This window comes from Ananas comosus, linkage group 16 (assembly GCF_001540865.1).
Source record: "Ananas comosus cultivar F153 linkage group 16, ASM154086v1, whole genome shotgun sequence".
NCBI classification, from domain to species: Eukaryota; Viridiplantae; Streptophyta; class Magnoliopsida; order Poales; family Bromeliaceae; genus Ananas; species Ananas comosus.
This window is the reverse complement of record NC_033636.1, coordinates 2,458,629-2,470,002: the sequence shown is the minus strand read 5'-3', so window position 1 is coordinate 2,470,002 and position 11,374 is coordinate 2,458,629. Positions and strand designations below refer to the sequence as shown.

The 11,374-nt window shown below is 39.6% G+C and overlaps 1 protein-coding gene across 4 annotated transcripts in view; it reads right to left on the bottom strand.

Moving 5' to 3' along the window:
• LOC109722478 (LEAF RUST 10 DISEASE-RESISTANCE LOCUS RECEPTOR-LIKE PROTEIN KINASE-like 1.2) overlaps positions 537-11,374 on the bottom strand; it is a 24,885-nt gene continuing 14,047 nt past the window's right edge. For 2 of the 4 annotated variants that reach the window (XM_020250547.1, XM_020250545.1), the window contains 3 exons: positions 2,697-2,735; positions 2,026-2,316; positions 537-1,646 (listed from right to left, as the gene is read on the bottom strand). In XM_020250547.1, the coding sequence (XP_020106136.1) occupies positions 709-1,646; positions 2,026-2,316; positions 2,697-2,735 (1,268 nt within the window). In that variant the 3' untranslated portion in view covers positions 537-708. Of the gene's footprint in view, positions 1,647-2,025; positions 2,317-2,696; positions 2,736-5,624; positions 6,418-11,374 lie in introns of those variants that run through there. The other 2 variants (XM_020250546.1, XM_020250548.1) reach the window with 2 other exon arrangements.

Sequence of the window (11,374 nt, the reverse complement as noted above, 5' to 3'; positions counted from 1 at the left end):
TTTTTCCCACCCTCTAATTCTCTTCCGCCACTTTCGATAGGTCCCTTTCGAGCTTAGTTTTTGTGTCTGTCGATTTAGGCCTTTTGATGGAGATTATCAATGAATGTGGGGACTTCCTTGGTTAAGGTCTGTGATGATTAATTTGAGACCCTCTTTTACTAGATCGATTTTTTGGGTAACATTATATCAGAGTCGGTCCTAAATTCTCTCCATTTTAAGAGGTTCTGAGTTTAGTTCCTAGATTTACTATTATATCGTCTCTTCCATTGTTTCTTCCTTTGTCGGTGCACTTCTTCGTTGGCGCACTCTTAAGTGTCCATCGCTCTTCCTCTTTTATGACCTTCTTATCCGACGGCGGTGGCTGTGCTGGTGTGCTAGTAAACAGTTCAATGAAGCTTCAGTGCCAACATGTTAGTAGCTGCTTTTGACTCGCTGCTCGGTCGGCTTTTGGGTGGAGTTGTTCAGCCAGCTGCAGTTCCTGTCTCGCAATATTTTGTAGTCTTGTTCTATTTGTTCAGTGGGGAAAGAAGAACAGGGACTAGTTAATCATCTCTCATATATGCTGTTAAACACTCTTAACTGATATGTACACTGCCCTCAAATTCAAAAGAGTAAGTAAACTTAGAACAGGAAAACATCTACACAACATCACAAAATGCACAACTATTCCGCCCGTTTCAACGGCAGTAAATATGTGATTGATTACTCTTACTCGCTAGTGTTGGGTGTTGTAGTCCTACTCGGCCACTTAGCAGCAACAGAATCAGGTGAGAAGGGAGGGATATTCTTAAGCAGCCCTGAATCTTCCTTCACCACAATGTCTCCTTCCTCCCCCTCACTGTTCTTGTTGTAGCCCTCTCTCTGTATCCCCCTCAACACCTCAACCACCTCCCTTATCGGCGGCCGCATCTCGCCGTCCGGCTGTAGGCACCGGAACGCGAGCTCCGCCACCATCGTGATCATCCTCTTCGTCGCGAGATCCTCCTCGTACCCGAGCGCGGCGTCCACCAGCTCCTCGAGCTGGCAGTTCTGTATCTTACGTATCGCCATGTTGGCCAGGTTGATCTCGTCGCGCCGCCGTGTTATGTCCACGGCCGGCATCGACGATATGAGCTCGACTAAAACCACGCCGAAACTGTACACGTCGCTCTTGTCGGTGAGCTGGAAGCACTTGTGGTACTCCGGGTCCACGTATCCCGGCGTGCCCTGCGGCGCCGTCGACACGTGCGTGGCGTCTAGAGGGAAAAGCCGCGAGAGGCCAAAGTCGGCGACCTTCACGTGAAAGTCGGCATCCAGCAGTATGTTGTTGGTCTTTACGTCGCGGTGGATGATGGGGGGATTCACTGCGTGGAGGTATGCAAGGGCATCGGCGGTCTCGATTGCGATAGATAGACGGCGCGGCCACGTCAATGCACGCTCGTCAGCACGTGAGCCGTGCAGGTGGTCAGCAATGGTGCCGTTGGAGATGTACTCGTAGACGAGGAGAAGCTCACGGCTGTGGCGAGATGTGCAGCCGTAGAGTGCCACGAGGTTTGGGTGGCGGATGAGGGAGAGGATTGCCACCTCGTTCTTGAACTGCTCCACACGCCGCCAATTGTTCTCGTACAACCGCTTGATCGCCACTACCCGACCGTCTCGCAGAATTCCTGATCATCAACAAGATTGTTTCAGAGTAAAACCGACAAGTTAATCTTGTTCTTCGAGTTTCAATCGTAACAATTTAGACGCTGAAACTTGATTTCATTTTTTCTCAAGTCACTTGCTGAACATGAGTCCCGCAAGTTTGAGCCGGGCTTCGTGCACGAGACGTCTCATGATCTCGTGAGTTCGTGTGCGGAGCGAACTCGCGTCATTGCAGTTCATTGTTACCAACCAGCCCCTTCTTGAAATTTGAATTCTTGCAAAGTCTAGCTATAGTGCTGAACAATTTTTAGGGACTGAACTACTAAAGTAAAACTAATAGAATGAAACCAAGATCAAAGTCATAATTTATAGTAAAAAGGAACTGAATATGTTAGTATGAACCTTTGTAGACGGTGCCGAAGCCTCCGTCGCCGAGCTCTCGGGAGTCAGAGAAGCCATCAGTGGCCGCCTCGAGCTCGTCGTAGGAGAAGAGGTGAGTCTGGTAGAAGACACTGCTGCCTCCTCCTAATTCTGGGTCCTTGGACTTGGAGTAGGAGTTCGGAACGGACGAAGATGCATTGCGAATGAGATTTGACGACGAAGGCGAATGCCGCCGCCTCCGTGTTCGGATGTACAGAAACACGCAGAGGCCGCATAGACCGACGAGGCCTGCAGCTGCACCTACTGAACTTCCTGCAGATTATTATGATTTCAGAAGTTAGTACACCATTCATAACGATACTCGATCGACGATCAATCGATCGATCTTAGTTGTTTTTATTTTCGCTGGTTTTTTTTTTTCCCCCTTTCCTTTTCTTCTTCATTTTAGAGGTAATCTCCATGCTAGACATTAATATCACAAACAGAATCATCTTGTTATTGGAGTGTCGTGTCGCATCACAGTTGGATTTAAACCTTACTCAAATTTGATTTCAAATCAACAGTGAAAAAAATCCTACATATTATTAAGTAACAAGCAATGACAACTCAAACTTGTGCAGTAATTGGAAAAGAAAAAAAGGTACTTTTAAGAGATTGGAAAAGATAGGCATGGTGGAGGGGAGTGTGCTTACCAATTATCACTCCTGTATGCTTGTTCTTGCTTTGAGTAACTGAAAAATAAAAGGCAAACACTAATTAAAAACAAATGAGCAAATAGGTAAGAATTATATTCACATTAAATACCCATGTTGATCCTACTTTTGTTGGTTACTAAAAAGCAATTGATTCACAAGAGAAAAAGAAGAGATTAAATGAGTGAAAGTGAGAAAAAGTGAGTAAAATGAGTCTTTGCTCCTCTGTGAAAATCCTTTCATAAGCCACTGGTAAATTTTGGTACAATGAAATCCCAAGCACAGCATATATTTATATTTACCTGGTAAATTCACAAAATGAGAATATCAAAGTAATTCTCAAATCAATGATACCTATATGAACTTAAAAGAACTTTTGACAAGGCATTATAGCTGGTAAGTTAGTACCATTCATTGTGAGACTAAAATATTCTCTAACAAAACTGGCTAATTAGAAGTAAGTTTAAGTATACAGCTCTTCTGTTTTAATCCTTTGTTTGAAAGGATAGCCCCAAGAAGTCATTGCTTGGCTACTGAGAAAAGAGATCCAAGGATTCTTTGGATTGTGGTGAGATTTTAGTGTTAATGAACATCTTGTAAGAGAGCTTAATGTCAGGGACTTGGAATTTCCTTCTGGTTTCTCCTTTGCAATCACCTAAACTCCAAAGGAGATAAATGCCAGAGGTTTTGCTGGAATCTTCTAGAAACATCTCTACAAATCTCGAGACTGCGGATGCGGATGCCGAAGAGTCAAGAGCCTCTAGGGCTTCTAGGAGATGTAATAAATACGGTCTCCCAGGAGCTCGTAACTTCACGTTTTGGCTTATAGCTTTGCGCCACTTGGCACCTTTCCATTTGCTCTTTGGGTGCCTATAAGTACCTATGGCTTCCACCCCCACACCTCACACAACTCACTTATTGTAACGACCCGACCCGCTAACAATAATAACTTATTGGGCCCAAACAACCGACTCAAAATATTTAAGCTCAATTATTATGACTAGCGTGTAGCCCTCATATATTCTAATCAGAATCAGTTTTCCAAATGTTTAAGCTCAGTTATTATTACTAGTTTGTAGCCCTCATATATTCTAATTAGAATCAGTTTCCAATTCGATGTGGGACTGTTGGGCAAACTCTTCCTGTTTAGACCATGACGTTCTCTTCGGGTCCAAACCAGATTATAGATCTCCCTGTTTAGACCCTGACGTTCTCCTCGGGTCCAAACCAGATTACAGATGCAGGCCAGAATTATCAGGCGATGTGAGGGGACTGTTAGGCAAGCTCTTCTTGTTTAAACACTGATGTTCTCTTCGGGTCCAAACCAGATTACAGATCTCCCTGTTTAGACCCTGATGTTCTCTTTGGGTCCAAACCACAGGACAGAATTATCAGGCGATGTGAGATGCGATGTGAGATTCTAGAGGCGGCTCTCACCAAACCTTTTGGTGTAGCACTCTGTCCTGTATAGCACTTAGCTCTCACACTTCCGGCTGATATTCGGCTCTGATACCAGCTGTAACGACCTGACCCGATCCGCTAACAACAATAACTCTTTGGGCCCAAACAACCAGCCCAAAATGCTTAAGCCTAGTTATTATTACTAGCGTGTAGACCTCATATATTCTAATCAAAATCAGTTTTCCACCCGATGTGGGACTATTGGGGTGTTACACTTATAATCTTTCTACTTTCAAGTAATACAATACAACATTTTTCAAACTCTCTCTCTCTTGTACTTACTCGTCGCGTGAGTAGGTCCGGACTAGTAAGCAGAGAGGTAGGCTTGCTCACTTCGCGGAGGGAGGCGAGTGCCACACGGGCTAGACAAGTGAGTTTACTTAAATCCGTGACATTAAACTTTGTTTGGGTGCATGAACATCTTGTTTGGCACAATCCAATAATTGATAGATGAGAAGTACGCCAAAAGGATTTCGGCAGTATATTATACTCGCCCTTCATTTATCATAATAAATTAAGAAGGGGAGGAGAAGAGATAAAAAGAAGAGGAGATAGAGAGGGATTGAAAAGTCAAATCTCTATAAAAGAGTTGAATAAGATGTAGTAATGTAGACTCATCACTATACAAGATGAAAGGAAGAGGAAGTTTCTGAAAAAAAAGCCAAGTTAGCTTTTCTTATAATTTTAGGTGCTCCTGCTTCTTCATTGACCAAAGCAGAGTCAGCACTAAAGCAAGAGGTTTGCTGTTTGGATAGGCAACAATGGGAAGCCGCCGTTGACTTTGCTATTTAAAATTTTGGTTTATTTATGCATTAATTGCATGATTCAGCATCCTGATGTTGGTGCTAAGAATACAATATTTAATCAAATTGTGAGAAAGATGAGACAAAGTAATCCAACCACACAAAATAATCCTCCATACATCCAAAGTTTTCAATACTTATTTCTTTTTCACCGCTAAAACACGGGATTTTCGCTACCAGGAGATGAATCAAAGAAGTTGCGGATAAACAAACTCGAGAGCTGAAGAAATTAAGAGGGTTAGGACTGAATCTAGTATCCTATTTATGTGCAAAGTAAAGCAACTGTAAATATTGATCCATATATTCTATCATATATCTAAAGCAGAGAATGGCACTGTGATCTCATTTAGTAGGTTCCCATATCTCCTTAACACCTGAAGTTTTCGCTTGAACCGCAAATTCTAGGGAAAAACTTTTTACGGTAGCCCGTCTAGCTCCGTTTCAATTTCTACTTGCAATTGCAGTAACTTCTAATGTATTGTGAGGTTCAAAAACTATTCAAAACTTCTAGTTTAGCGAACAGAAAGGAGTTGCTGAAAGAATTTGAGTTCGGTGCTTCTCGTAAAAGTACAATTCGAGCAAGCGGTACTTCTTCGAACAGCACCAAACCTCACGGTAGGGCCAAAAAGGCAAGTGCTATGTCGCGAAGCATAATTCTGTGTACCTGTGGTGCAATTTCTGATAGCGGTCCCGTTAGGGCAGTAGCAGGTTTGCTGGTCCCGCGCGACCGTGTTATACCCGCAGTTCCCGCCAGAGCTTACGCAGTCACTGCACCACCCCTTCCCCGCCGTCCACCGCAGCATGAAACCCTCATTCAGCGCTTCTCCGAAGCTCAAACTCTCACCAAGCAACTGATTTGCCGCCGATATCTGCACCAGAACTTGCGATAGCAAAATGCAATTCCCAAACACACTATCCTTGTCATTTAGTCGATAATAATAGTACTGCCCGGATATTTCCTCTGCACATGGGATTTTATATATGTCGGCTGCAGGCAAGGGTGTTTGCAGAGTACTGCAGTTGTATATGGTCATCATCGTATTGCGGTCGTTGTAATCAAAGATGGTGGTGTTGATGGTGACGTTGTAGTTTGGTAGAGGGCATGTTTCGGCAGAAAAATTCAGGTCGACGAGCGTGAGGAGGTGGTTCCCGTAGTCGATGTTCTTCACTTGGAAGGGCATCATTTTCTCGTCGATGTTGATCAGAAGGGTGTCATCGGTGCAAGTGAGGTAGTACCCCGGATATCGGCAGTAGTCTGGTCGGGCGGTGCCGAACTGAAACGGGTAGCCAACGGTGAACTTCATCGTCCCGCAAGTGTAGTTCGTCGGAGCGCAATTGGTGTATCGGTAGTAGTTCTTCGCGTCGGATAGAGAAGGGAGTATGCATGCTAGAAGCAGGAGAAGGATGAAGGGAAGCCGCGGAAGAGTTTCTGCAGGGTGCATAATTGGTTCTGCTGCTACTCAAAAGGATGCAGCAGGTTATTTTCGGAGAGAGAAAAGAGAGAGATAGAGGGAGAGAAGGAGAGAGGGTTTGTGAGATGGATATGAGTGGTGTGGCTTCATTTGATGATCTGAATAATGGTGATGGTCAAAAGAAGGGGTTGATTTTCAAATGTGTGTAAGTTGCATGTGGAAGGTAGGAATTGGAATAAACTATGCGTTCTTTCAATTTTGCAAGGTGTGATGATGTTGCCTTGATTAGAAATGGTCAACAGGGAGGAAAGAGAGAGGAGTAGATGGGGAACATCTTTATTGGTATTTTAGTCAAAAGAAAGGCTTGTTTGGGTGGCTTCTATTGAACTTCAGCTAGTGAGGAGGGTGGACCAACCATGTGGTGTCTTTATCTTCAGTTTAGGTGAGGAATTTCTACTATTTGTGGTCTCTTTACTATAAATGAAAAATTTGAACCTCTACTGCTGCAAGAATTTGAAATGAGATTTTACGTCTTCGTCGGATAGAAACTCTAACTCAAGACTTTAGAGCTTCTCTCTCTGCAGCATGAAAAGGTTACCGGGGAAATTTTAATATAGTGCTTCTTCTAAAACTAGTATTCAAACAGTATTTTATTGAATAGCCCTTTATCTTACGGAACTAACTAGTAAATATCACATCCGTAAATTAGAAGCTATGATTTAGGGCTTCTTTATCCGTAGCCCCAAAAAAATATTGAAGGAATCGTAGCCTACTGATTCATCTAAAAATGATATTCAAGTAATACTCTATTGAATATCACATCACTATACCTTATTTTGGGAATTTTCATCCACTAATAGTGCATTTGAATGCATTGATATGCATTTGGGTTATGGGGCCAGTAAAAGATGATGGGAAATTCCTTACATTATAATAACTCATTGCAAAAATAGAAGAATACATATGTTTTTTTCTACTTGATGAAAGGGGACACACTGCAACGATCCGACCCGCTAGCAATAATAACTCGTTGGGCCCAACCACCGGCCCAAAATGTTTAAGTCCAGTTATTATTATTAGCCTGTAGGTCTCATATAAACTGATCGAAACCAGTATTCCATCCGATATGGGACTATTGGGGCATTACACACATGCACACACAAAAACAAAAAGTGCTAAAGCAACAAAAATTAATAAGAAGGTGATGAGGACAAAAAAGGGCATCACCAAAGGGAGGAGGAACAGAGAAAGTCAAAAGGGTTCTCCTAATACATTGTAGAAGCAGCCAAGGATGTACTAATCCTGCATAAATGACTACTTACATTGTTTAGGAATTGTTTGGCCCCTAAGAAAAGTGCGAAAAATTATTCTTCGCAAAAAATATATATTTTTATAAAAAATATCTTTTTCATAATTTTTATTTTTTGAATAAATAATTAGAAAGTAAAAATACTATTTTTCCATAAAATCTGAAAAGACTCTTTCACAAAATTTTTTTTTTTCTTGGAATGAAATAGACGGAAAATATTTTTTTAGCTAGAAAATTGCTTTCGGGAAATCAAACAAATTGATCTAACATTAAATAATTTAGTAATAAATTTAAGGTAATAACGTATATAACTTACCTAAACTATGGACCATTTTGAATGGCTATCCAATTTTAAAAATTTTTTGTTATATAATCTAGTTTTCAATTTATTTGATATGAATCGGTTAACGGCACATTAATTGAAAATTTTGAATACGTCGTTTATCTTTACAAATTTAATTAGTACATATTTTATGCAAATTTTTGCAATTATAAATTTGTTAAAATAAGTAATTAACTTAAATTTTAAAATCAAAATACCGTTGACCGACTCAAATTAAACAAATTAAAAAAATAGGTAATAAAATTAAAACTTTAAAAGATTAGATAGTTAATTAAAAAATGACCGATAGTTCAGATAAATTTTATACGTTTTTATCTAAATTTAGTACTCGTAGGATGTAGATGTGACTGTGATATCATGTCTATGTAAATGGCCCCTTCATTGAAACTAAAAAAGGAACTTAATTCCAATTAATTGACTTCAATGTCTTTGGAGTTCTTTGGTGCTTGGCATTTTCCAAGGTTGAACCTTCCTGGTACATTCTCATTCTCTTTAGTTGGAAAAATTATAGGACGCAACGGGTATATTGATGACGTGGCGTAACAAGCCTATCAAATATCTCCTTTTAAAAATGTCCCATCATGATTATAAAAAAATATTTTTATTTTACTTTTATTTGAAAAAAAGAAATGTGATTGGTTTGTTATTGATGACGTGGTGATAGTGTAAAATTCCTCCTTTAGTTGGTGGTCTTCCTTCTCTTATAAACCCAATAAATGAAAGTCCTGCACCTACTTCTTAACTGGCCCACTAGTCTAATCAAATGTTTAGACTAGCAAAGATTCTCTACTACATGAGTTCAATTACCTTCCTTTATAAAAAAAAATTGCATCAATTACTCTTTTATATTTTATCATTATCTCAAATAGGTTCAGCTATTTAGGATACTTGTTGAATTTTGCTTTAGAACTTTGTAAAAACAGATTTGCAGATAAACTTATCTATAAGTAATGTGATAGAATTATATAAATTGAATAAATTGATTAATAAACTATCATTTTGATAGCATAAGCAAAATATGAGATCTCCTTTATCTAAACTTTTTATATATCTTTTGTGTTGCAAATTGAATGTATGTTGAGATATGGAATAATGTGGTATGTCAACTTATTTTAGTAATATTTTGCAGCCTAATTTTGCCAATTTTTTTATTTTCTGGATCTATTTAAGATGATGATAAAATGGAGGATGATAATTGATGCCATTTTTAATGTATGCGGGTAATTGAGACTGATGCTAGAAGTGCAGGGAAGTTCTTTACTGTTTAGTTAAAAAAAAAAAGAGCAATTTAATTTTTTAGATTAAATGGGTTTTATTAAATATGTCACATTCTTAGACTCATATGGATTTGTGCTGGGACCAAAGCTTTCTAATAAGTGGTATCAAAGCCAATGATTAGACTATCCTAAACTACTAGTCTAAGTGTTGTGATGCACTCGAGTTAGTGACTCTTAATTATGAATATGACGGCTTTTTGAAGAGTCGCCATAATATAACAGTTTGGTGTAGGGGTGTAAACGAGCCGAACACGAGCGAGCTGGGGTCGGCTCGTGTTCGGCTTAGAGATCTTAAGGCGGGATCCCGGACACGGCGACTCAACCCTTTCGAACCGGCCATCGCGTTGTAGCGTGAATCGCTTCGAAAAGGTACGAACGGACTATTTCCTGCTACGTTCCTACAGGTAACTGACTTGGGGAGCAATGTCTAACCTGCGGCCGCCCAGATGAGAACAAGTTATGTTCTCTTGGGCAACTTAGCTTGGATTCTATCCTCTACCATGAATATGAGTTAGACTTGTGACTACGATTATCATGCATTGTCCTCTTCAGGGCATTGGTTTCCTTCACTATTAACACGGCAAAGAGGAACTTAATTCCTATTAATTAATGATCTCAATGTCTTTTGGAGTTGTTTGGTGCCTCTCTTTTCCAAGGTTGAACTTTCCTGGTACATTCTCATTCTCTTCACTCGTTGGCCTTCCTTCTCTTATGATCAGTCCTGCATCTACTTCTTAACTGGCCCAATAGCCTAGTCAAATGTTTAGACGAGCAAATTCTCTGGCTACATGAGTTAGAAAAAAAAAAAAAAAAAGGCGGGCTAAATTATAAAATCTTTAGGGCTTGTTATCGATTATCCTTTCTTATAAAAATTGATTGAGTTATTCTCTTATAAAGCTTTGTAAACAGTAGATTTGCAAATGAAATTATCTATAGTAATGCACCGGATAGCAAAATAGTATATAATTGATAAGTAGCTTAATAAACTATCTTTGATAGCGATGAGCAGAACAATATGATCTGTCTTACTCTAATTTTTATATGTTTTTTTGAGTTGCAAATTGGGAATTTATGAGAAGTGAAATAATGTGATCACAATTCGTTTTAGGTGGGGTGTTGTAAGGGCTAGTTTGTAATTTTTAACTTTTTGATCTGTTTGGAGTGATGAAAGAAATGTAGTGATAATAATTGAGTGGCAGTTTCTTGTGTCGGGCCGTCGAAGTATGGGCGGGGTCAATTAGACTCGGCCACGGCGCTAAGGCAGGTGCGAGAGAAGTTTGTCTGGCCGGACTGGTGAATAGATTAGCCAAAAAGAAGAAGTGTTTAATTTTAGGGTTAAGGCTGGACTGATCTGGATGGATATGATCACATTCTTGGACTTAGATGGGTTTGCGGTTTTATGAACCAACTTTCTAGATAGAGTGTTATCAAGCCGATGGTTAGCTTATCCTAACTACTAGTCTGGGGGTGTTGTGGGCGTCGGGTGTTGATTTTAGTCTGGAATGTAAGGGTTTTTGAACAGTTTGTATATTATGACAGTTTGATGGCACTAAAAAAGAGGGTCCAGAAATTTGTGGGTTACGGAAAATGGGATTCAAATAATTAGTGATTAAAACGTTTGGCCCTTAGAATTGTGGGTTACGGAAATGTTTTCAAAGGTGACATAATTACATTGTAGAAGCAAGCCAAGAATGTACTAAATCCTGCCATAAATGACTCCCTGTCCATTGGTTTAGGATTGTTTGGCCTAAGAAGAGTTGCCAAACTTATTCTTCGCAAAAGTTATATTTTATAAAAATCATTTCTCATAATTTTTTGAGTTTTCATATATAAATATTAAAAAAGTAAAATACTATGTTTTTCCACTGAAATCTGAAAGTGTTTCACAACAACTTTTTTGTTTTTTCTTGGAATGAAATAGACGGAAATTTTTTTAGCTAGAATTGCTTTCGGGACTCAAAACAATGATCGAAACTAAATAATTGTATAAATTTTAAGGGTATTAAGTATATAACTTACCTAACTATGTACCTTTGAACATGGGCTATCCTTTTTAAAATTTTTTGTTGTACT